This window comes from Zalophus californianus, chromosome 2, assembly GCF_009762305.2.
Source record: "Zalophus californianus isolate mZalCal1 chromosome 2, mZalCal1.pri.v2, whole genome shotgun sequence".
In the NCBI taxonomy this organism is placed as follows: domain Eukaryota; kingdom Metazoa; phylum Chordata; class Mammalia; order Carnivora; family Otariidae; genus Zalophus; species Zalophus californianus.
In genome coordinates, this window is record NC_045596.1 from 159,312,251 (window position 1) to 159,337,667 (window position 25,417).

Consider the following 25,417-nt stretch of genomic DNA (forward strand, 5'->3'; position numbering starts at 1 on the left):
CACTTGTGAAGCCTGCAGAGCGAGCCTGAGGCCAAGGGTAAGTTTCCATTTGGTACTTGATCATCGTCTCATTCAGACTGGAATGTAAGCTCCAGGAGGGCAGGGGCCTTTGTCGCTTTCGTTCATCTCTAGCTGTGCTCCACATGAAGTGGGTGCTCAGTGTGCAGATGTTGGGACAGTGAGTGAATCTTGAGGGGCAGCTGGGCATGGGTGTCCCCGTGAGGGCGAGGGGTGTGGAGGTGATAGTGTGCGTGGCTACAACCCAGTGGGGAAGCTGGGCTCCCTCTAGCTCCCCACCTGTCCTGCCTTCCATCCAGCCCCATTTAGAGTTTGTATGTCTCATTGTCACTTGCCTCTCTGTTCACCCTTATGTCCCCAATCATTTGGACTCAGCTGACTGTCCTTCTCTTTGAAGCTCTTGGCTTGGCTTCCAGGACACCTGACTTTCCACAACCCCCTGGTCCACTCCTTCCCATTTCCCTAAATGATGGTGTCCGAAGCTCTGTCCTGAGCCCTTTCCTCTTCGTTATCGTTGCCCCCAACCTAGGCAACCTCATTTAGTCCTATGGCACTAAATAGCCTCCGTGTCAGTCATGTTGTTTTATGCCTCTAGCTCAGATCTACCTCCTGCGCTCCAGACTCATTTGTCCTGCCTTTTCAGCATCTCCACTTGGACATCTAGTAGGTATCTCAAACTTCAGTGAAAACAGAATGATGTGTTTAGTTCTGCCCTCCTTCTCCCCTCCAGGTCTTTCCTGTTTCACAAAGTGATTCCACCACCTGCTGGTCAGGCCCCAAACCTGGATTTCTCTTTCTTCTTATTCAGTGTCCAGCCCATCCTGTTGGTTTTATCTCTAAGTTATGTGCAGAATGGGCTCAATTTTTGACATCTTTGTAGTCACTACTGTACCCAGGCTACCATCTGTGGCTTCTCTCTCTTACTTTTGCTTCATTAAGGAAACTTCAGCCACTTTACCCTTCCTTCGGCCTGTGAACATGCCAAGCTCATGCCTGTCTCAGGACCTGTGCACTTGCTTTCCCTTTTGCTTGGGATTCTCTTACCTTGGGTTTTTTGCATGTTTCACTCCTCCTGCCCACCATGCTTTTCAACTTGGATGTTACCTCCTAGGACAGGCCTTCCCATCCTCCATTCATTCTCTTCTGAATTCCCTTAGTTTATTTTCTTCATAGCACTTATCAGCACTTTAAATTATCTTATTTATTTGTTAATATGTTTATCATCAGTCTTTCACTAGACTGAAAGCCTCTGGAGAGAATGGACTCTGTCTTTCCAGTTCACAGATGGATTTCTAGGGCAAGTGGTCAATACCTGAAAATATTTGTTGACTCACAGCTGTGTGGCTGACTGCCAGCCGACAGGGACTTGGGGTCTGTCCATGGAGGAGGCAGGTGCGGTTGTGAGCCCTCGTATATATGAGCGTGTTTCTGTGCGTGTACATGCTGTGTTTGCATGGGGCCAGGGTGGACTCCTTTTAGCCTGTTTATAAATGAGGTGGGATGGGAGCTTCCTCACTCCCTACAGCCCTCAACGTCTTACACTTTGTGTGTGTGTGTGTGTGTGTGTGTGTGTGTGTGTGTGTGTGTGTGTGTGTGTGTAGGGGGGTGAGGGTAGGCAGGAGAATCACAAAATGTAGGAGACCATACAGTTGAAAACCTGTCCTTTTTCAGGTGAGGAAGTGAGACCCAGAGAGGGCCAGGCTTTGTCTGGGGATTGGCATATCAGGAGAGGCAGAGACAGAAATCAGGCCTCTGACTCCCATTCTAGTAGTAGAGCTGCAGAGTATGGCCCAGGGAACCGGGGTGGGCTTGGGGCTGGACGTTGCAGCCGGAAACGAGATTAGGGGCAAGCGACTAGGCTGGCAGTTTCCTGGAAGGCCAGAAGGGGAGCAGAAACACCCAGCGCCCCATTGGCTTGCAAGTATCACAGAATGGTGAGTGTCTTATTTCTGCTCCCATAGGGAGAGGCCTGTTGGTGGTTGTAAAGTCTGCCTTGATGGGCCTCCTGGTTGGGTTGGGGGCATGCTTTGATGACCACAGAGGGCCTTCAGTTGCCTTCTGCTGAGGGTGGGTTTGGTAAATGGTGTGCTGGATTGGGTGTGTGCATGTTTGAGGAGGGGCACTGGCAGCCCAGCCCCCGCTCCAACTCAGTGGTCCTGCAAGTTTGGAAGGCTGCCTCAGAATCATGGGGGAACTTGCAAAATCCAGATTCTTAGGTACCAGCCATAGAGCTCTTGACAGGGAGGAGGGGCGCCTGTGCATCTGCGTGTAACAGGCACTTCAGGTGACTCACAAACGCACCGAAGTTGAAGGACCTCGACTGTAAACCAGTGGCTTCCCTCCGACTGCATGTGCACTGCTGCTGCAATGGGAGATGGGCGTGGGAATAATTATTTTCATTTTAATAGCAGTGCATTTTAACACGTGTTAGAAAAATTCAGAACTAACAGAGATGTTATCATTTAGGATAAACCGGGTAGGTATTAAAAAATTTAAAGGGGCTCCTGGGTGGCTCAGTTGGTTAAGCGTCTGATTCTTGGTTTCTGCTCAGGTCATGATCTCCGGGTTGTGAGATTGAGCCTGGTGTGAGGCTCCATGCTCAGTGTGGAGTCTGCCTGCGAGTCTCTGCTCCTTCCTCTGCCCCTCCCCTTGTACATGGGCTCGCTCGCTCTCTCTCCAATAAATAAATAAATCCTTAAAAAAATTTAGAAAGTGAGTCAGTTGAAGAAATTTATACATCTCACTTATGTATTAGGAGATTTATTTAAAGGAGAAATTAAATATTCATACGTGTGGTACTGTTAACATGGCCGAAATGATAAAGGTGGACCTAGGTGACTGCGGTGTGGCAAAGCCCGCTCCATACAAGTGTCATACACTTACTTCAAGGAGAACAGTTGAAAGATCTAGGGACAGTTGGTCATTGGCTCAGGGCAGCACCCCGGGAGGGAAGAGGGGAGGCGGGCGAGGCTTGGCTGGGGTAAGGGAGTCCCTCTACAGTTCTTCGCCTGGCCTGCCTCAGGGCAGGACAGGGAGGGAGGGCAGGAAGAAGCCCTGTGTCCCCCTGGGGCTGGAGCCGGAGGCTGAGTTCCCTGAGGTTTTGGAAGGTACCAGGTCTGGTTCAATCCCCCTAGCTCTCCCTGGGGCAGCTGTTTGCCTTTACTCCTTGGCCCATCTGGGCTCCTCTGGGCAGGCCTGGGAGATCCACGTGGGGAGGAGCAGAGTGAGTGTAGAGAGCAGGCTGGCCCAGGCCTGAATCCTTCACTGGTCCTGTGTGGTCTCTGCCAGGGGTGTGGAGCGGGCGCGAAGGGAGGGTAGCCGGGGCGCCTCCCTCCTTGCCCTTTGGACAGTTTAGTCAAGGGGCTGAGGCCCACACTGGGTGAGGCTCCTGTTTGCAATCCAGCCCTCCCTCCTTCCTCCCCCAGTGGGGGCTGTGGAAGAGAAAACAAAGCCTTCCGGAGCCAGGGGAGAGGCGGCTCAGTGGTGGGAGAGAGTGCATGTGGGAGGGGCTGTGTGCTTGGCCTGCCTGCTCGGGAACGTGCCTCCTTGTTTGGAGGGAAAGCCGCGCCCAGCCAGCCTCTGGGGTCACTGGCCACCCGGGCGGCCAGCCGCTCCGGGAGGGTCCAAAGGGACCATTCCCCACCAGGGCAGGCACCCGCTCCGGGAGGGTCGGAAGGGGCCTCATCCCTGTAACTAGGCAATTGTTGTTACTGTTGCCACACTTACTGTTTTTTCTAGAAAATTTACCAAGTTTTGGCCCAGGGGTTTACATTTCCCGCCCCCTAGCACAAGCTTTCACTATTCAAGCTCCAAATGGAAGGCACTGAGGCTGTAATTACACCGGCATTAGCTCAGGAACACGCTGAGAGGAGCGGGAGCAGAGCACCTGGGGAACCTAAAAGCAGCCGCGGGCCTAAATTAGCTGCTGCTCCGCGTGCGGAGTCGCCCCACTCCTCTCCCGGGGCCCTCGCCGTCCTCGCTGACTTCACCTCCGCCCCAGGTTGCTTCACTCGCTCTTCCCTTCTGCCTGCTAGTGTCCTGACAGGTGCAAGGAACGTGGAAGAACAGCCTGGCTGGAGGGGGAGAGAAGCCTTTGTAGAGGGAGTGCCCCCAGAACAGCCTGTGTGCAGACGGGTGTCCTTCGATCCCGGCCCTGGGCAGGATGGTGTGGCCTCAGCTCGGGGCGACTGCTTGGGAGGCCGCACCCCACTGTGGACAAGCCCCTGGTCTGCTCTCCGGGCTCCTCTTTCAGTCTCCAACTCCAGGCATCCTGAGTTGCTGTCAGCACCTCCCAACTTTTGCCCCAGCTCTTTGTTGGCTCAGCCTGGGACCCGCTTTGTACTCTTTTTGCTCCTCCGACTCATCCTGTAGGTTCAGCAGAGATGCCACTGCTTCTGTGACCTCTGGTCTGGGCACACGCTGCTCTCCTCTCTGCTCCCACAGCACCCTGACTTCCCCGACACACAGTTCAGCCCCTTTGTTTCCAGCTGAGTCTCTGAGGAAGTGCTTGGCACATAGTAGGCCTTCAATAAAGATCTGTTTATCCAATGAGTAGGAAAACCAACCTTGATTCTCTTTCTGCCTTAATCCCCTCCTTTTGTTTTTATAAGAAGAAGAGAGGAAACTTTCCTCTTTCTGCCTTTGTAGGGCTGTTGTTGGCAGGGTGTCGGGGTGAGGCCCAGTCTTCGTCCATCGTCCCCCGACTTTCACATCTGAGCCCTTCTGGGCCACACTGATACTTGATTACACATGGTCTTGTATTGACCACTGTTGCTGGCTCTGTGTAATTTTGGCTTCTTTAATAATATTAGCCAACAGTTCTTGAGTACTTGTTAGGAATTAAATATTATTCTAAGTACGTTTATTCTTTCACTTGTTAAATTTGTCTTCAACACCTACCATGCACCAGACATTGGGAAATATGGGTACAGCAGTGAGGACAACCAATAAAGCCTCTGCTTTTATGGCGTTTATATTTGACACAAACAAATGACTAAAGAAGTGTATACTATGGTAGATGGTGATGAGTTGTGGGAAAAAGGAATCAGAGTAGGGGTAATGGGAGTGGCTTCTTATTATGTATAGAGTGGTTGGGAAGGATTCACAGACAAGGTAGCATTTGAACAGAGAGCTGAAAGAAGTGAAGAAAGGTAATGGGGGAGAGCTTTCCAGGAAGAGGAAGCAGCAAGTGCAAAGGCCCTGAGATCAGGGCACAGTCCAGGAAGAGCAAGGAGGCCCTTGTGACTGGAATGGAGGAAGTGACCAGGAAGAGTAGGAGGTGAGGTCGTATAAGACAGTGCTGCCTAACAGAAATATGAGTCACCTACATAATTCTAAACTTTCTAGGAGCCACATTAAAAAATAAAAAGCAAGTAAAAGTAATTTTAACAATATATTTGTTTAATATATTTCCAGAAGATTATTGTTTTAATATGTAGTCAAACTAAAAAATTATTAATGAAATGCTTTACATGATTTTTATTTTTTCTTAGCACATCTTCAAAATCTGGTGTGGACATCCCATTTTGGGCTAGCAACATTTCAGATGCAATGGCCACGTGTGGCTAGTGGCTACCGTACTGGACAGCACAGATAGCCTTGAAGACTGTACCCCGAGTGAGATGGGAAGCCACAGGAAGCGTTGGGGCCCAGGAGCATTCTCTCTCTGCCTTGGGTTCTAGAAGGTTCACTCCAGCTGCGATGAGAGGATTGTTTTGAGGCAGGGGTTGGGGTGGGCTCCAGGACAGAGCAGGGAGACTGGGAAGCGAGGCTCTTGCTAGCAGGCAGTGATGATGGCTTGGACGGGGGTGGTGAGAAGTGACTGGATTCTGCATGTGTTTTGGAGGTGGAACTGCCTGGTTTGTCTGACATGGTGTGTGAATGCGAGAGGACTCGTGGAAGTGCCAAGATTTTTGGCCCGAGCTACTGGGAGTGTGAGTTGTTTTCAGAGGGATGAGGAGGACTGGGGCTGGGGAACAGCTTTGCGGGGAACACGTGGGTTTGGTTAAGTTTGAGATGTGGGTGTCAGCTTTCCAGGTAGAGTGGGCAAGCAGCAGTTGGACATACGAATCTGGGGTCCAGGGGGAGGTCTGGGTGGGGACAAGCCATGAGGGCCCTGGGGAGCAGGTGCACAGAGAGAAGAGGGGGCTGAGCCCTGGAGGAGAAGGCAGAAGGCTGCTTAGGCGAGAATAGGAAGACCAGCAGAGGGGGGAAGGGAGTGAGGAAAGGGGGCCAGAGGGGGCCACTGGCTGTGTCCAGTGTCCTGATGGGCTGAGGACGAGGAAGCCCCAGGATCCCTGACCACTGACAAGAGCGGGAGGCAAGTGCCAGGCTGCGGTGGGTCCAGGTGAGACCAGGAGGGGAGAAAGAGACTGTTGGAATGGACAACTCCTTTGAGGGGTTTGCCTTCAAGGAAGGAGAAAAATAGGGTGGTACCTTAACGGTGGGTGTATGGTCATTAGGAGGCTTTTTTTCTTCAAGATGGGTGGTGTAACACCTGATGGGGATGATTTCGTAGACAGGGCAAAGTTATGATGCAGGAGAGAGAAAGAAATGAGCCATCTCTTTCATGTTTACAACAAGGTTATGTGGAAGGTACTATTATGCAGATGGGGAAACTGAGGCAAAGGAAGATTCAGTCACTTGTCCAAAGCCACACAGCAGGGCCATTCAATGCCGATGGCTCAGTTCTAGAACACCCAGCCTTAACCGCTATGCTATTCTGTCTCTTGGTTTCCCAGCTAGATTTGTGAGCTCTTCGAGAATTGGGACGAGCTCGTACACATCTGTATCTGACACAGCACCCAGCAGAGGGGGCTGTGCAGAGGTGGGGTTTGATAGATCTTTAATGACCCAGAGACCAGGAACGGTGCTGGAAATGCTCAGGCATCTGTGCTGGCCACGGGAGGGGGGGCATGGTGTCAGCCTCCCTCACCCCACATCCTTCCCAACAGCTTCCAAGACCTTGCATGACATGGGTGGTGCTCACTAAATATTGGCAAGCATTTGCTGGGTGGATGAAGAATGAATGAAGAGGCTGTGGCTCATCGGTCCTAAAAGCTAAACTGATGGTGTACACAGTGCTGGCACGACTGGGTCCCTGCTCTTGTTTACTGCCAGTGTGCTGGGTGACCTGGGGCAAACCCTTGCCTGTTAGCGCCTCAGTTTCCTTATCTGCGAAATCAAGAGGTAGGGTTAGGTGATCTCCCATCTGGCTCTCACCAGAATGTCTCAGGTGGGCATTTGCAGACTGGATTCCTGCCTCCCTCCTCTGTCTGTTGTCAGGATGGACAAGAGGCACTCTGTAGGTGGGGGTTGGCTGGCAGTGGAGGGTCAGGTGGTTGTTAGAAGAGCTGAGACCTGCGGGATGGGGTAGCCACCACAAAAGGAACCCGACAATTTCTGAGAATTCTGCTTTGTGTCCAAGACATTGCGCTCCGTGGGCAGGGATGCAAAACTCAAAGGCATGGCGCTAACACCGAAGTCCCACATCCAGCACACCTACCCTTCTGCTGGCTATGTGCTCAGCCCTGTTAGAGTCTGAGGCTAGCCTATATAGCCTCTACCTCACACTGCGGGGCTCCCACCTGCACCTCCTTTTTAGTGGTTCTCTGGACTAACCGCTCGCTGCAGCACCCCCACCTCGGGGCATTTTGGAACGTGTAGGGACAGCTTCAGTGGTCCTATGGTGGGGGTGAGGGTGGTGGCAGTGGTGCTCTTCGTACTCGGGCTGCTAACAATCCCGCGATGAGGACTGTCCCTCCCTAAATGCCAGCAGGAGCCTGACCAGAAGCCCGCTCAAGTGTGCTGCTGCTGGGTGCTCAGGGGCCTGGGGGCCCATCCTGCCTCAGCTGCCACTCAGTCGTATCATCTTGAGCCAGTCATTTTATGTCCTGTTTGTGAACAGGACTACGAACACCTAGTTGCTTTTGCCATTTTGGTTGTGATAAGTTTTAAATAAGACTGAATTAACAGTCCTCATCATCAGAACTCCCCACAGGTACAGCTTGGTCTGTACCAGGCGCTGTCGTACCCAGGTACAAGCACCTGGACCTGTTTAGTCGCTCATTTAATCCTGGCTGTGTCCCCACTTCACCGATGAGGAAACTGAGGCAAAGGGCACCGTGGATGCTGGGAGGCATCCCCAGGGAGCGGGTGGCTGTGGGCTTCCGGTGCCTGGGCAGGCCTGTGACCCGCTCTCTCCTTCCGCTCCAGGGACAGGAGCAGACCCAGCGGTCAGCGCCAAGAGCAACCACTGCCTGGACGCCGCCAAGGCCTGCAACCTGAACGACAACTGCAAGAAGCTACGCTCCTCCTACATCTCCATCTGCAACCGTGAGATCTCGCCCACCGAGCGCTGCAACCGCCGCAAGTGCCACAAGGCCCTGCGCCAGTTCTTCGACCGGGTGCCCAGCGAGTACACCTACCGCATGCTCTTCTGCTCCTGCCAAGACCAGGCGTGCGCCGAGCGCCGCCGACAGACCATCTTGCCCAGCTGCTCCTACGAGGACAAGGAGAAGCCCAACTGCCTGGACCTCCGCGGCGTGTGCCGGACCGACCACCTGTGCCGGTAAGCGCGCCGCCGCCGCAGCTCCTCGCCCTGCGCTTCCGGGCCCCGCAGAGACATGCGCAGACCCCGCTGTCGGCCACTTGATTCCTTCGTTCGTTCGGTCGGCTCAGGTTTATGGTTTGTCTGCCTACTCCGTGCTCAGCTCGTGCTCGGCCCGTGCTCACAAGCCAAGGAGCGGAGAATTTCAAAGCATAAACCCCTAGAGCCTGGACTAAGAAGGGACCTTCAGTGAACTGGGTCATACCTCTGGAGGCAGCCCCCACCTCAGGTCCCCGTGAGGTCATGTGGCCACCAGGACGGGGCTCTGGGGTAAATCACAGAGGTAGCTCCTGGTAGGCTGGTGCTGCCCTGCCGTGCGGGTCGGAGTCTGACTGCCTGGGTTTGACTTTTCCGCTCACTAGCTGTGTGACTTGGAGCAAGTTGTAAACTTTTCTTGAGTCGCCATTCGTTCACCTTGTAAATGGGAGTAAACATGCCCACGTCACAGGATTATCCTGAGGATTAGAGGATGTGATGTGTGCCCAAAGCTCAGCACAGAGCCTTGCTTAGAGGAAATGCTTAGTAAGTGTAGCCTAATTATTAGGAAGGTTTTTTTGGTTGTCGTTAGAGTGAGGTGAAATGTGCTTCTTTAGAGTTCCTCTGTCTTCCCTGTTTGTTGTTAAGCACTTATCTAGCCGCGGTGGCACCCGGCACTCAGTTCTAAGGGTGTGCAGAGGTGAACACTGTGCTCTGCGAGGAACAGCTGGTGCAGAAGGGGAGACAGACAAGGCAGCGATCCCAGTGTAGGGGATGAGGGCTGTAGGCTCTCAGATGAGGCTGCGTCGGGAAGGGACATCTGCCTCAGCCTTGGGGGGTCTAGGGAAGGGGGCCTTGAGCTGAACCTTGAAAAATGAGAAGGAGAAAACCAGGGAATATTGTCAGCTGGAAAAGCATATGCAGAGGCCGGAGGGTAGGAGAGAGCCTGGCCTTATGGGGCGCTGCGGATGGTGGGCGCATGTGGTGAGGGCTGTGAGTAAGCAAACCACAAGAGGTTTGCTTACTCTGTACTGGACATCGGTTTATTACATGGTTTATCGAATTTAATTCTCACAACAAAGCTACGATGTAGGTAACGATTACCATTTTTATCTGTCACATGAGGAGATTGAGATACAGAAGGTAGTTTGCCTAAGGTCACACAGCTCATACATTTCGGAGCTGGGATCCATGTATCCTGCTGCTTTCCAGCGTAGCGCACTGGCCTGCACTAAGACGGCAGCTGCAGGAGTGGAGAGAAGTGTATCATTTCAGATATGATTGGTAAGTAGACTTGACAGGACTGGGTGATTGGTTGAAAGTTCGTTCCCCGGAGGCAGAAGTCATTTCTGTTTTGCTTACACCACACCTCGTCCTACACAGAGAGCCTGGCACATGGTGAGCACTCCACAATCATTACTGGAATGGACAAATGAATGATGACCGCCATGTTTCCTAGTTGAGTAATTATGGGACGAAGGAGCCATTCAGCGTGTGGTGGGGGGGAGGTTGGGATGTGCAGCATTTGCGGTGCCTGGAGGACCGTTGCCATCCCCTTGGCTGTGCCTGGGGGCATGCCCAGTAAGGGGCTGAAGTGGAGAAGTGGGTTTGGGAGCTGTTGGGTACCTTGTTGGTGATTAAAGCTCCATCAGTGAGTGGAATGAATGGTGCAGGGTGGGTTGGTGGAGCGCAAGAGGGAGTCTAGGCTGGGGATGCCTGCAGATTTGGGCATCCTCGGTCAGTGGCAGGCCTTGTCCATCCCCAGTGTGATATTGAGCAGACTCTGCTGTGCCGTCTTGTGAAATGTCACTAACAAGGACATCTCCTTGCGGGGCTGCGGGTAAATGGGAAGCACTTCAGAGTCCTCCCCTGGTTCTTTGGACCAGGATCAGCATGGAAGCTTCCTACTCTAGCCAAGGTTCCAACTGGCCCAGAAGTTGCATACTTTGTCTCTAGCCTTTGTCTGGTTCATATCCCCTGAGCCTTTAGACCTGTAAACTTAAGACCAGGAGAGGCTTTTCCTTTTAAAGTCTTCTGATATGGAGTCTGGAAAGCCTGGAGAATCTCTTGGAATGAGTCCATGGAATCTGGCTCAGTTCTCTCACCCCAGCCCCGCAATGGGCCATGACCTACTTTTTTTTTTTTCTTTAAACACAATCTTTTGATTGCTCCTCTCAACTTACACTCGTTGGAAGGATGGTCTGGATTGTGTGTGTGTGTGTGTGCACGCATGTGCGCGCATGGGGGTGGGGTGTGTGTGGCTGGGAAGCTGTGGAGAGGATGATTCTGTTGTCCTGTAAACTGTGTCCCTTTCAGGCCTTGTTAGGAAGAGGCTCTCTGAAATGTCGTGTTCCTCTTGGTCTACCGAGAGGACATAAATAACTCGGTGCTGGCCCTGTGCCATATCCTGGGCTGTAATTTAACCTCTGGGTGCTGAGGATGTGTATAAATAGATTCTAGCCTGGGGCTACCCTGGCTGCCTGGGTCTCTTCAAGCAGTGGCCACTGTCCTTGTCCGGAAGGACTGCTGGGAAGGCAGAGGGGTTGGGGTCCCCTCCATCAAGGTTGTCCACAGGGAATGGGGAGGAGTCCCTTTGGCAAGCTCTCCCTCTTGCTTAGCTTGGGGCATGTCTGGTGTCTGTAGGCAGTTTATATGGACAGGTCCAAATTTGATTCTTGGCTCCCTGGAGTGGTCCCTCAGCGTCCTTTGGACTCTTTATAGAATCTGTTGACTGATGTTTTTAGTGGGTTATCTCTAAACGGGAGCAAATGGTTATTTGCAGGGGGTACGTGGGCTCTGGGGCTTCCAAGCCTTCACTTCTTTCGAAGAAGGTCTTGAATATCTTGAAATCATATACCAAGTTTCCCATGTATGTTCCAGAGAGAAATGCATTGCTTTCATTAGATCCTCAAAGGGTTTCTTGACCTCTCAAAGCTTACGAACCTCTGCCTTCTCTAGATGGCCAGCTTGGATGGGCTGCCTGGAGGATTGTGAGTGACTCAGGACACCTGCCACAGGCATGGGCGGGGCAAAATGGATGCCCTGATGGATTCCAGCCAGCGCTGCTGGGCCCAGTGGGTCACCCGGGGCAGGAGGAATGGGGGTCTTAGGGACATTCCTTTGTTCATTTGACAGCCATTTGTTGATCCTCCACTGTGGGCCAGGTCTTGTACTGGGATTAGAGAGCCATGAAGTAGGTGGACGTCCTTACCCTCAGGGCGCTTACGAGTCCGTGCCAGAACACAGTGTTTATTGTTATTGCCTCCACAGTGAGAAACTAGATGATTGCATTTGAGCTCAGGTTCTCTTGCCATCACAGTTCTGCTCTGCTACCTACCAGGTCTTCCTGGGGTCACTTTGGTGACACTGAGAGCAGCCCTTGTGGAGAGGAGCTGCCACACACAAACCTGACTTAGGGGCCTGCCCAGGCTTGAGCAGAGCTCAGAGCCAAAAATTCCAGTCTTTTCCCAGAGCAGAGCTGTGCCCATGAGTGCCATGGGGTAGAGAAGTCACCATCTTCCTCGCCAGTGGAGGGAGACTCTTTATGTGGGCAGCATTATGGGATCTTCAGCCTTGCTGGTGACCCCGAAACCCATCTTCCCACCGAGGATCCCATGCTGGCTCTTGTGGCTGACCTCAGTAGGGGTCCTGCTTGCCCTTGAGCTGTGGGCCGAGGATGCCCAAATGACTCCTCTTGGAATTTCCTCTGGTGCCTTGAGACCCAGTTGGAATGTTGAACATTATTTTGCTGAAGACTCTGGGAAAATAACCAGGGTGAGGAGCTGCCACCTGCATATATAATTTATATCTTCTGGCTCTGCCCATGGCAGGGGTATTCGCATGGCTGGGCAAAGAGTGCCTTTCACCTTTACCCTCCAGGCTTGCTGTCTGGGTGTCTGGGCTCCATAAAGCTCACACCCTACAGAGATGTGGTGGCGCACCTGCACGAGAACCCCTGTGTTACTAGGTGATCAGCAGGAGGAATGACCCATTTGGGGGAGATGCCACTATACAGGGAGAATCAGTACAAGTCAGTAAGTTTTGGTCACACCAGAGGCATCCCTTCCAGTTGTGCGTGTGTTTGCTGACGCAGGACTAGGGCACACTTTCGGCTACCCTCGTCTTGCACCGTTCCCTGGGCTCCTTGATTCTTTCCACTTGCACTCATTGACATGGGTGCTCTCCTGCTTTGCTAGTTAGTGTCTTAGTCTGCTGCTGCTGGAACAGAATATCATAGCCTGGGGGCCTGAAACAACAAACAGTTCTTTCTCACAGCTCTGGAGGCTTAGCGGTCTGAGGTCAGGGTGCCAGCATGGTTAGGTTCTTGGAGAGTGCCCTCTTTGGGGTTATGTCCTCATGCGGCCTCCCTTGGAATGTGCATGCAGAGAGAGCGGTCTCGTGTTCTTCCTTTTTATATAAAGGCACACATTCCATCCTGAGGGTTCTACCCTCATGACCTAATCACCTCCAGATGCCATCACGGTGGGGATCAGGATTTTGACACATCAGTTTGGAGGGACATGAACATTCAATCTGTGGCATGAAGACTTACCCTTCATGCACAGCCCTGTTTGGTCCTCATCTCCTAGCTCTATCTTCTACTGATGCGTTCTAGAACTTGTCTGGATCCTTCACGTGGCACCGATTGCATGACTTTCCTTTGATACTTTATCTTCCCAAGGAGGTCTCTGGTTTTTATACTCTTATGTTACTACTGTGTTGACTTGTTTACTTAACAAATATGTAGTGGGGTATAGGCGCTGCGTTAGACGCTAGGTACTGACTGGAGAACATAATAGAAATGGTCCCTGTCCCCCTGGAGCATATAATCTGATGGAGGAGATAGGAGCAAACATTTGCAAAATGAGCAGGATGTGGAAATAGAAGGTAATGGGGAAGGAAGAGGGGAGCTACATGGACAGGGGTCAGGAAAAGTTTAACTGAGGAGATGACATTTAAGCTGAGACCTGAAGCACGAAGCAGCCAGAAGTAAGGCAGATGGGAGAGAACATTTCATGCAGAGGGAATGGCATGTGCAGAAGTTTGGAGGAGGGAGAGAGCTTGGCATTGCCATCATGGCTGGAGCAGAGGGGACCTGGGAGAGAGGAGCAGGGGCAGCTGGGAGTGGGGAGGCAGGGCCAGGTCACACAGGGCCTTGCCGGCCACGGCAAGGAGTTTGGATTTTGTTGTAGATTGAAGTATAGTTGACATACGACGTTATATTGGTTTCAGGTATGTGACAGTGATTTGACAATTCTATACGTTACGCAGTGTTTGCTGTGATAAGTGTAGTCACCCTCTGTCACTGGACAAAGTAACTACACTATTATCTACTCTGTTCCCTGTGCTATTTGTTACATCCCCGTGACATATTTGTTTTATAACAAGGAATTTGGATTTTTTTCTGAGCACAATTACAAGGAAGCTTTGAAGCCAACTAGTGACATTATTAAAATCATGATATGAAAAGATTACTCGGGCTACTGTGTGGAGAACCAGGGGAGGAGGCAAGGATGGCCTCAGAGAGCCGGGAAGAAGTTGTCCTAGTATCACCAGACCAGAGGTGACGGCCGCTCAGGTCAGGGGGTGGCCATGTGCAGGGAGATAAGTGGGCAGATGTGAGGTATTTTGGAGATGGAAATGATATACCTTGATGTGGGAGTGAGGAGACAGAGGAATTTCGGGGTAACCTGCTGCCTTCTGGCTTGAGCAGGTTTGCTGTGTGACCGTGCCATTTTCTGAGATGGCAAAGGCTTGGACAGGGAGATAAATCAGGGATTCCATTTTGGGCATGTTAATTTTGAGATGCCTTTGAGACTTTCCTATCTGGAGCTTGACAGGGGTTATAAATTCTGGGGGTCATTAGCATATTTCTGGTATTCAAGGCGAGGGCAGTGGGCAGGGTCTCCCAGGGAGAGGCCGGCCTGGGCAGAGGCACTGAGAATGCTCCTGGCACCTTTAAGTGCCTGGTAAGGGGTTGGTGGTGGTCTTATGGTGCCCCAGGAGTCGGAAGGAGACTTTTGAGAAAGAGGGAGTGGACAGCTGTGCCAGATGCTGTTGAAAGGTCCAGAAAGATGAGGACACACAGCTAATTATTGGATTTGGGAAAGTGGAAGGCACTGGTGACTTCTTCTAGCAGTTTGGGCGAAGGGGTGATTATGGAAGCTTGATCAGAGCTAAAGAAATGCTCATCAGTTTGTTGGTCAGAGCTTCCTGGGAAAGATCCTCAAGGAAAGGAAGCACATGCAGCATGGAGAAGTTGCTCATCTGTCTGTTCAGTGGAGAAATGGCCAAGGGGAGCCTGTCCACTGGCTTGGCTTTGAGAAGCGTAGTGTGGGGGTCACTGCCCCCATGGGCATTCTCAGGCACTCCGCCGTGGCACTCTGTAGGGGCTGGGGCCACAGCCTTGGCCAGGGCGAGTCTGTGATTCTGAGGCTGCTCAGCCCTGGGGAGAGCCCATGGTATGGGCCCCATTTGCCTGATGGTCTCTGATGCTGACCCATACACTGCAATATGATTAGAACCCTGAACATTCCCACCTTCTGTGTCCCCCCTGGGCTGTGAGGGGCCATGCTATGGCTGCCACCGACTCAGCTTTTCTAGCTATGACCAAAAGTGTCCTTAAAATGTGAGAAGAGACCTTTCTTTAAGCCCCATGTTCTTCTGATCAACCTACATGACCCACCCTCCCAGAGAAGACAGCCTGGGGCTGCCCGAGGAGCCTTGCTTTTTCAGCTGTCTTCAGCAAGGAGAGACATGCTACAACACTGAGGAGTGTTTGAGAGGTGCCCCTGGGGCTACCTGCACGAGCATTCCTCTCTGTGGTGTTCAGGGGGTGGGGTGTGCCTTTTCCCATGGTCAGCCAGGATTCGTTCTTTGTCCTCTTGGGGTGGTATCCACAGCGAAGAGGCAGCCCTGTTCCCCTTCTTCCTGGTATCCTGGAGCTGGCCATCTCCTTCAGGGCCCTTTTGGAGGCTCTTACAGAAGACTCAGAGCCCTCATGCTGGTGGCGCTGTTATCCCAGGGTCTCTGAGGTGAGGAAGCATATAACTGTTGGTGCCCTTACCTAGAGTAGAAGCAGGACACTGAGTTGTGCATGAAGGAAGAGTAAGATGTTCACTCTTCATTATGGTGCCATAGGGAATTTGGGGATAGCTGTTCACATCCTGCCTTGCCCAAGGTGCATTGCTTCAGTCTGGCAGGGGTCCTCCCGAGTGTGCGACTTCTCCACCGCTTGGCCCATGGTGTGTGCTCTCTGAGCACTGTGACTTGCTCAAGAAAATACTCCCCAGATGTATTCTTCAGAGGGCGGAACTAAGCAGCTGGAGTCAGTCCTGGCTTCAGATCCCCACCTTGGCAGTTGTGTGAGCTTGGGCAGTTTCTTTAACATCATGGAGCCTCTGTGTTCCTTGTCAGAATAAGGGCAGTAACACGATGATGCCACGGTGAAGCTTGGTAATCATTCAACAGGACTCCTGTGGGCACGAAGCACCCAGGATGCTCAGGTAAACCACAGGCCTGCCCTAGTACTGGCTGTGAGATGCAGGCCTTCCCCACTGAGGCTGCCGGGGGCCATTGCGGAAGGCAGCTTTGTGGGGATATCTGAGCCGAGTTTGAGGGAGGAATAGGCCTACACAAGGAGGCAGGCCTCTGGTCCTCACAGAGGGGATGTGTGTGTTAAGTGGGGGCCCGATGGAAGCACAGGAGAACCAGCTTGATTTCCTCCAGAAGACAGTGGGAAATCATGAAGTCTTTTAAGCAAGAGAATGACATGATTGTGCTGGTGTTCTGGAAAGATTTCTTGCACTGCTGTGTACACAGTGGTCTAAGGAGAGTGAGGCTGGAGCCAGAGATCCCCACCGGGACCACATTGCGATGGCGCCTGAGGTCAGGCTGAGGCAGAGGACTAGCGAGGAGGGGCCGGGTCAGAGACACACTTTGGAAACCTTCCGAGGTCACTTCTGGGACCGGAGGGAGGGGGGAGTCCAGACTGATGCCATGGTCTCTGGCCCAGATGTCTGCTGATTGGTAAAGCCATCACCTGAGAGATGAGAGGAAGAGGGGGAGGTCTAGGCACAGAGGGAAGATATCTGGGTCTCAAACCTGTTGTTGGAAGCAAGTAGAAATCTAGTGAAGCGTTTGTGTATGTGGGAGTTCCGGAGAGAGGCTGGGGCTTGGGATCGAGATTATGGGATTAAGGGAAGTAATACAGGAAGAGCAGTGAGCATGGGGCCTGGCACATAGGCACGAGGTAAACATTAGTTCCTTCAAAGAGCATATAAGCTCATTTGGGGAGACAAGCCTCACACGCGTGAAAACATTAAATATGAAGAGGAGGCCCCACTTAATTAAGTGTTGTAAGGGTTAAACTGCTTGCCCTAGGCATTCAGAGAAGGGGAGCCCTGTGGCTTGAAGAGCCATGGAAGGTGGCTTTTCCAGGCAGGGAGAAATGTCCTCCTTGGAGCAGAAGGTGCCACGGGTGGAGGGAGGAGAGTGGTTGTGCATGTGCGAGCCTGTGTGTGTGTGTGTGTGTGTGTGTGTGTGTGTGTGTGCAGCTTTGAGATGCCCAGGGGAGACACAGAGCAAAGAGGGTCTTCCCCCAGCCCCTTCCAGGCCTCCCACTGTTGGTCCCAATTCCAGCAGACTCAGGGGTTTCCAAACTTGTTCCTTAGTAAGAGGAAGAAAGAGAGTCAGGTGAGATGGGTCCTGGATTAGGAGTTATACTAAATCCTAAATCTGCTGCAGGCCTACTTCCTCCCTTTGCTGATACTAGACTGTGATCTTGCTGGAAACTGGGATGGGTTGCTTTTTTAGGTAGTGAGTTCCCCATCCTCTGAGGTACCAAGCAGAGGCTTGAGGCCCCTCACCAGGCCTCAGATGAGTGTCAGGTTGGATGGGCTTTGTAGGTTCCTTCTGAGCAGGTGTGACACAGATCTCCTTCCTGTCTCTAGGGGTCCAGTGAAGAGAATGGATTATGTGATCCAGGCGACTCCCTGCCCTTGCCTTTCTTTCTTTTTTTTCCCCCTGATTTTTAAAATGGAATTCACTTTACCATTTTTGCTGATTATAAAATGATATGCACTCACTATAACACATCGTTCAGGCAAGATAGGCATACTAAAGAAAGTAGAAATCATCTTCAACTCTAACACCCTGAAATAAGCCATGGCAAACATTTTGGAGAAAATATACTTCCAGGCTTTTTAACTATGCATACACCTATTTTAACAAAAATGATGTCATGCAGTACATGCTGTTTTGTAAGCTATTTTTTCCTCTAAATATATCGTTAACATTCAACCTTTGTCAACATCTCTATACGAACAGGTTTTCCAGATTTTGATGGAGGTCTGGTCTTCCCTATGGCTTTGTGTCCCTGGGGATGACATGCCCCACTCATTTTTCATATACGTGTGCATTCACTCTTCTCACGGGAGAACCTTGTGTCAGGATCCAAGCCTGTGGGATGGTAGGGGACAGCACATTCTAGGCCCTTGGAGGGGAGGGGTACCAGGCAGCGAGACCCCTGGAGAGCTCTTGGGGGCCTGACTCAGGACCTCCTCAAGGTGGAGGGGAGGACAGGGGCCTGGAATGGAGCAGGGTCTCCACAGTGGGTGTGAGTGCTTGTGGCTAGTTTCTCTTTGTGGGTTTGGGTTCTCTCAGCTGGAGGAGGTCGCTAAGGAGAGTGTGGTCTGTTTACTTCCTCTAACTTCTGAGAGGCAGTGTGCAGGGAGAGGCCTGTAATGGAGCCCGTGAATTTTAGAATGGAATATGCGGAGGCCTCTTTAGTAGCTATCCAAAGACAAGGAAAGATGATGCCCAACGTGGAAAATTTTAGGAATCGGTATGGGTATTGGCACCATTAAAAAATGAGCTGGCTGGTGACGTTGAGAGTGAGGGGCTGTGGGGTCCATGGGAGAGGCTTGACCTGGAGAGTCCTGGCCGGCTGAGCCTGGAAGGAAGGTCTGGGGCGGTGGCATATTTTCTCCACTCGGTTTTCCTAAGTGCTTTGCTTCTCTGGGGGAGTTTTAAGTAAACTAAGCAAGGATCATTGCCTGCTGCTTGCTAATCCTCCCCCAGTTTCAGCAGGGATGATTGGAAATCCCCGAGAAATCAACTAGTAGCTACCGGGTGCCTGGGTGGCTCAGTTGGTTAAGTGACTGCCTTCGGCTCAGGTCATGATCCTGGAGTCCTGGGATCGAGTCCCGCATCGGGCTCCCTGCTCAGCAGTGAGTCTGCTTCTCCCTCAGACCCTCCCCCCCCCATGCTCTCTCTCTCTCTATCTCATTCTCTCTCTCAAATAAATAAATAAAATCTTAAAAAAAAAAGCTAGTAGCTACCGAGTGGTAACCAGTGGGCTCAGAAGACCTGGGGGCGCCGCCACAGAGGCAGTTAAGCTGCCTGCTCTCCCTGCTAATGGACCGAGGTGTAGAGCTGCGCTTGGAGCAGAGGTGGGCTCTCATCTCCCAGGAGGTAGCCAGGGTGGGAAGAAAGCTGGGCAGGTGACCAGGTCTGGGGGACCCCTGCCTCCTCCTTCCTCCTGCTGGGAATGTGTCCCCAGAAGCCCCATGGAGGAGGATGCACTTTGACCACCTCTTCTGCCTGTCCCTGCTTTTGTATTCTAGTTGCTTTAACTAAGGCCTTGTCATTAAGGAGGTTGGGCTGGTAGAGAGGTCCTCAGAGAGAGAGCCAGTCTAAGCACCTTAACTGGCCCAAAGGTGGGAAAGGGAGAGCCCTGGGGGTCCCTGTCCACTGGCCTGAGCACCCTCCTCTCTTCTGTGCTGCTTGAAGGAAGGGTGGTTTGGAGGGACCCTGGTGTGATGGTGTATAACAAGGGGGGCTGGCAGGGGTAGGGCTTTGGTTTCTATGTCCTTAGTGTTCTCAGCCTTATTCATGATGGGAGAAATGTGCATGGTCTGGAAGGTGGAAGCTATGGGAAGAACAAGACATTGTGCCTGAAAACGTGTCTAGGTGGAGCCCCCAATGATCTAGGAGTTCACTTGGAAACAGAGCTGCAGGAGATCTTGAAACTCATCCCAACAAAATTTCATTTATAGATGAAGATGCTGAGGTCCAGGGAGGTGAAATTATCTGCCCAAAGCCATGTAGCCAGGGAGTGGCAGACCCCAGACAGAAGGTCAGGTCTCACCTTCCCTGGGGCAGTTCGAGGCATCTTGGCCTGGCGGTGGGTGCACTGGACAGGGAGTCAAAAACCGGGGTCCCACACTTGGGACATGGAACATTTCTGAGCCTCTGTTCCCTTCTTGAAAAGAGTACAGAGTCAAATCTGTCCTGTCCACCCTACATAGCTGCTGTAGAAAATAAGAGATCAGTGAAGGTGCTTGTAATGCTGCAAAGAAGCCACGTCAGTATTCCTTCCCTGCATGTATGAAAGGGTGATGTGGGGGCGCCTGGGTGGCACAGGCGGTTGAACGACTGACTCTTGGTTTCAGGTCGGGTCATGATCTCAGGGTTGGGAGATCGAGCCCCACGTCAGGCTCCATGCTCAGCGAGGAGTCTGCTTAAGACTCCCTCTCCTTCTGCCCCTCACTCACATAGGCACGCTCTCTAATAAATACATCTTAAAAAAAAAAAAGAAGTGTGATGTGTTCACCCCCACCCCCAGACAGAGCCTTGGCCAGTAACCTGGAGAGGAAGGTGGTCAGTGATGGGGCTGCTGGGCAGATTCCCTCAGACTGGGAAGGGGCAGAATGTCAGGGAAGGCTTGGGGCTTGAGTACTTGCAGAGCCCCGGAATGGCTTTTGGCTTCTGGCCGTGGACAGAAGGTCGAAGACCAGTTGGATCACGGGCTAGACCAGATTTCTGCTTCCTTCCCTTTCCTTCCGGTTCTTTTCCAGGGAGCTCCTCAAGACAGTCCAGAGCCCCTGTAGTCTGGCCAGAAGCCCAGCCAGTCCATGGCAGACTAAAGACTGGGCAGGAAGGGGTGGGGAGCGGCGGTGTCCATCAGTCAGCATCCCCCTCGCCCTCCCTTTCTTCATAAGGGCTCACACCTACGTTGCTCTTGTCCCCCGCTCCTCTCTTACCCTTTGGATCAACCTCCCAGAGGTCAATGGCAGAAAGGAGGGGGGAGAAACAGAAATGATGATGACTTTGATTTTTTTCTTCTGTCAGAGCCTGGGGAGGGTGGTTGTTTTGCTTCCTGGACCTCAGCGGAGAATTCTCTGCCAGACAATCATCTCGGCGCTTTCATTGCTTTCTGATGCTCCTCTAACTGCACAGGGTCGGCTATTAAATGGTCATCAAACCTCAGCCTCTATCCCATCAATAGTCATAAAGTTGGGGAGATAAAAGCCATCAGTTTTCCATTATAGCTGAAAGCAATGCTGTAGATAGCTATTTTCTGAATGCTGCAGATAGATGTATTTTAACTAGAGCAGGGTTTCCAGTAGCCCCCAGCTCAGCTGTGGGCCCTGCTGGGTGGTTAGAATGGGCTGGGGTGGGAGGGGGGGAAGACAGGGCGTTCTCTCCCTTACCTCTCTTCTCCTTGGAGAATTGGAAGGGCACATCTTCGGGTGTGGGGTGCTGGGCAGAGGCCGCAGCGGTGGGGCTGTGGGCCTCAACCCTCTGTTGTAACCACATACTGTGGATAAAGCAGGGGTTGTGATCTGCTCATTCTATTGAGGAACGACCCTCCTGAGCTTGGGCTGTGGGCAGGCCAGGTGCCTGGTGATTTGTGGGGATTCTGGGCGCGGGAGGGGGGCCGGGGCCGGCTGGGTCGGCATGAAGCAGGAGCGACCACAGCCTGAGGAAGCGGGGAGGCGGGACCAGCTGTGGAACCGTGGGAGGACAGCTGCCTCTGATACGCGTCCTTGTAGCTCCTCACAGGCGAGCAGGCCGTTGCAGTCAAACACCTTGGCAGTGAGCAGCCGTCAGAGAGGTCCTCAGAAGGAACTTTTCAAAGCACTCAAACCCCGGGGTCCTCCTGCCTCAGGTTCCTGAAGAGCCTGGGATTTGAGCCCTCTGCCGGGGACCCCATCTGTACCCCCCTTTCCCAGCACTCCTTCCAGGCGCCTGTGCTTAAGCCTCCCTGGGCACGTAACTTGTCTCTGGGATCTTGCGGGGACAGGCCCCCTGCAGGGGATGTTTCCCTGCCAAACGGAAAGTGCCCACCCGTTCATCTTCGATGACCCTTGGAGGTCATCACCTCTTTGAAGCTTCTCTGTCTTCCAGGAAGCCGTGTTCTGTCGCCTGTGCTCCAGCACGACTTTGTCCCAACCAGTCAGAGCTATTCTTAGGATGCATTGTAGTTGTAAAGCGTGTGGGATTTTACTCCACAACACTCTGGGGTCAGATCACATTTCCTGATATTTCTAAACCAGCTACAGCCCCCCCCCCCCCCCCCCCCCCCGCTGGGACTGCCAGCAGGAAATGCAGTCCCAGTTAATGGAGCTCCCCCGCCCCCCAATCTGTGGCATGCAGGAGCCCAGGCTCAGGTGGGGAAGCCTGAAGGGGCGGGGGAGGCTGGTCTTCAGCCTGTGGTGGTGTTCTTCCTGCCAGCCCCACAGTGGGCCTGGGTCCCTCAGCGTCTGCTGGGCACCCCTGTGTCGCCACAGCAGTAAACTCTACTGACTGGAGACTTGCCCAGAGGCATTTCCCTCCAGGCCATGGGGCTCCCTGTTCAGCTGCTCCCAGTGGTCCCTCAGCTGGGCCCCAGGGCAGTGGCCCCAGGTTTCGTCCAGCCCGAGGGAAGTGGCCTTCTCTCCCGCCCTGCTCGCCAAGCCCTGGGCAGCTCTGGCTCTCAGCCTGCTTTGCACCAGGTGTCTGGAAATAAGGCCTTCCAGCGGCAGGGACGCCCAGGCCTCCGGGCCTCCGAATCCTGCTTGCCTTCTAGAAGGGGCACATGGGTGTGCAGGGAGGAAAGGAAAACACCTTTCATCATTTTAATTCATATTCTGCTGCACCTTGAGGAACGTGAGACATAGCTGCCTTTTCCACGGCGTTCCCGGCGTACGGCTGTCCCGCTCAGACTGGGGCTTGTTCTCGTACCCCTGCGTCTAGCCCAGGGCCTGGCACAGTGCAAGGGGCAAGGAGTACTTGAATTCTTGAATGCTCTTTGTCTCCTTAAACAGAGGTTGTAGAAGGTAGCTTAACCTTTTCTGGATGTCACAGTGCTCTCCGTGACTATACTGGTTACGTCGTGCAGTTGGCACGCGGTGATGCCTTCGGGTGTCCCTGACTTAGAACTGTTTGCCCCTGCACTAATTAGTCCCAGGTACTGTGGATTTCGAGTCACTGTGTTCTACTTTTCTGGTCGTTCTGTCTCCTTCTTCGTGTTTGCTGTCATTTCCTGCTGAAGGCTCTTTCTGCCCCTGGGAGGTTCCCTCTGTCACCCTTTCTCGTTCTCGGGGTTTCCATGGAACAGAAAACCAGATCAGCGATGTGCTAGAAGTACGTATGCACCGGGAGCCATTAGACTCTAAGTGAAGAGAGAAAGGATCTTCGTAGGAGTAAAATATCTGTTTCAGTGTGCAAGCCTTATACTCCATGCAGGCGGCTTCCTTGCCCCTGGCAGGCTGCCCCCAGAGTGACCTGCAGAAGGGCTATTGTGCTGGAGCCCTTTCAGATTAAAAATATATATTGGGAGATGACTTTGGAAAAGGGACAAGAGAGCATATTAAGACCGTTTGGAATTAGAGTTGGCTGTTGAGATGGATAAGGATGAGCAAACTCTGTTTTCTCCACCAAAGAATGTGACCAAACCCTCCTAGCCCTGTTTTCCCTGATGACCTTGGGTAACAGCACAATTTTGCCCTGTCTTTTTCTCACTGCCTGTGGGCCCAGGGATTGGGTTGCAGGCAGTTTTGGCGTCCGGTGGCGTTGGGCACCCGTGCAGGCATCCTGGTGCTGTCGCTTCCCCACCCTGTGACGGTGAGCACTGCGTCGGTGACAGTGGCAGTGATGTCTGACCTCGGCCGGGATGCCGTGATCGAAAGAACCAGATGGAAATGAGGCACGGTGAGGGCTTTGTTTCAAATATGAGGCCGGTGCCAGTAGGTTGGCGTTGGCAGCTTACTGGAAGGGACGAGGCCTCAGCCAGAATTCCCGAGTCCTACCCCGACATCAGCCCTTCTTGCTGGGAAACCTCAAGGATGTTATATAACCTGTCAGGGTTTGCTCCTTTTATCTGAAAACAGAAGGGCTGAATGAAATGATGCTTATCCCAGCTTTTGTGTTTCACAAGTTGGTATGCATTATTTCTAGAACTGGGGGCAGAGACAGAGGAAGTAGGTGATCTGAGGAGAACCCTGGGCTCAGAGCATTAGTAAGGTTTCTGCCATCCAGTGAGGTAAAAACAGACAACTGAGGACTTTGCATTGACGTCTGTCTTATGATTCCATTAGTTTGCACGAGAAGACGTGGGTGGTTAGTGTTTATGGGTGTTTATGGGTGCTGTGCGTGCGTGGAGGTGTGAGGTGTGGGGGACGGAGAGATCCTGGGGGCACGTGAGACTGTGCTGGAACTGCTGAGCTGTCAGGACAGGTCTGCGCTTTGCTCTAGGAGGCTCGAACTTTGCCCATGCTGGCCCACACACAGGAGCTGAAAGCGGGGTCTTGGGTTGGCTGCTCGCCCCTCTGGGCAACAGCTTCATTTCTGGAGTGAGGGTCGTGGGCTCACTGGTCTCTAGGGTCCTTCTTGTGCCACCACACTGACAACCGGAGAAATTGCCTTTACAATCCCTCCTCCTCCAGCCCAGGGAGGTTCTGCCTGTGGGCCCATCCTTTCCTCGAGTCCTCTGGGGTGGTGTGACCCATGACAGCTCATCTCTCCAGGGCCTTGTGTGTGCTGCATGTCTGAGTCTAGGTTTTCCAGGTATGAACGCATGTCTGCGGCCCTGTAGGCATTTCTTGGTAGCATTTGGGCCTCCCAGACTCAGAAACATGGGCGCCAGGCAGGGCAGGGTGGGAGATGGCCTCCTAATTCTTGGAAGAGCACACTGGAGAGAGTTCTTCCCTGGTGACTCTGCCCGGGTCACTGTGCCCTTCAGGGGTGGCCGTGGGAGGGAAGGAGACTCCGTGTATGTGTTCTCTGGGGGAGGAGTGTGCAGTCACATGAAGGGCGTGAGGGAATGAATGTGCCTGTACGCAGTAAAGAGGAATTCCTCCCGTGAGTAAGTCTGCATGCTGTCTGTGGATTTTGTCAGCGTGCTCCCCCAAAGTGTTTCTGAACTGCAGGGGCCACTTCTGTACAGAATTGCCTTCTTCTTTAATCGTAATGAAACCTACGCTCTCCACCATTGTAAAATGGGGAAATCTGCAATACGAGAAGGAAAGGCAGGTGGGCCTCTAGGTCCCACCCTTGTCTCCTGGGGCCCTTTCCCTGAGGGACATTCCATGGATGGCCAGCACTCCTCCCTCTGTGTGAGGGGGCTGGGCAAGCTCGCAGGCTCCGTTGGGAGTGCCTCTCCACCTGCTGATACCCCAGTCACAGTCAGGATCAGGCTGAGATGTTCACAGATACTGAATAAAGCCTCAGGGAGGTAAAGGAAGATATGCATGGGGAGTAAGCTGCATCTGAGTTACCTGCTTTTTGGGCCTAGCATGCTCTCTGGGGCCAGCCTGTGCCCGTCCTGCTCTGGTCTTGTCTGCCCCATGTGGTGGGCACCACTTGGGAGATCTACTACCCGGGCATAGGCCTAAGTGCCCGACCCTGCTGTCCAGACCCCAGAGAACAAGGCTGCCAAAGGGGACCTGTCCCTTCCCCTTGTAGTTGATGCTGGATTGCCACCCCCTGGGCAAGGGAGGCCAGCCTTGCCCAGAAGGACGTGGCTTTCCAAGGCCAGTGACATCGATGGAG

The 25,417-nt window shown here is 52.8% G+C and overlaps 1 protein-coding gene across 1 annotated transcript in view; it reads left to right on the forward strand.

Moving 5' to 3' along the window:
- GFRA2 (GDNF family receptor alpha 2) overlaps positions 1-25,417 on the forward strand; it is an 81,927-nt gene that overhangs the window by 23,582 nt on the left and 32,928 nt on the right. The window contains exon 4 of the mRNA XM_027598824.1: positions 8,233-8,587. Coding sequence (XP_027454625.1) covers positions 8,233-8,587 — 355 coding nt within the window. The remainder of the gene's footprint in view (positions 1-8,232; positions 8,588-25,417) is intronic.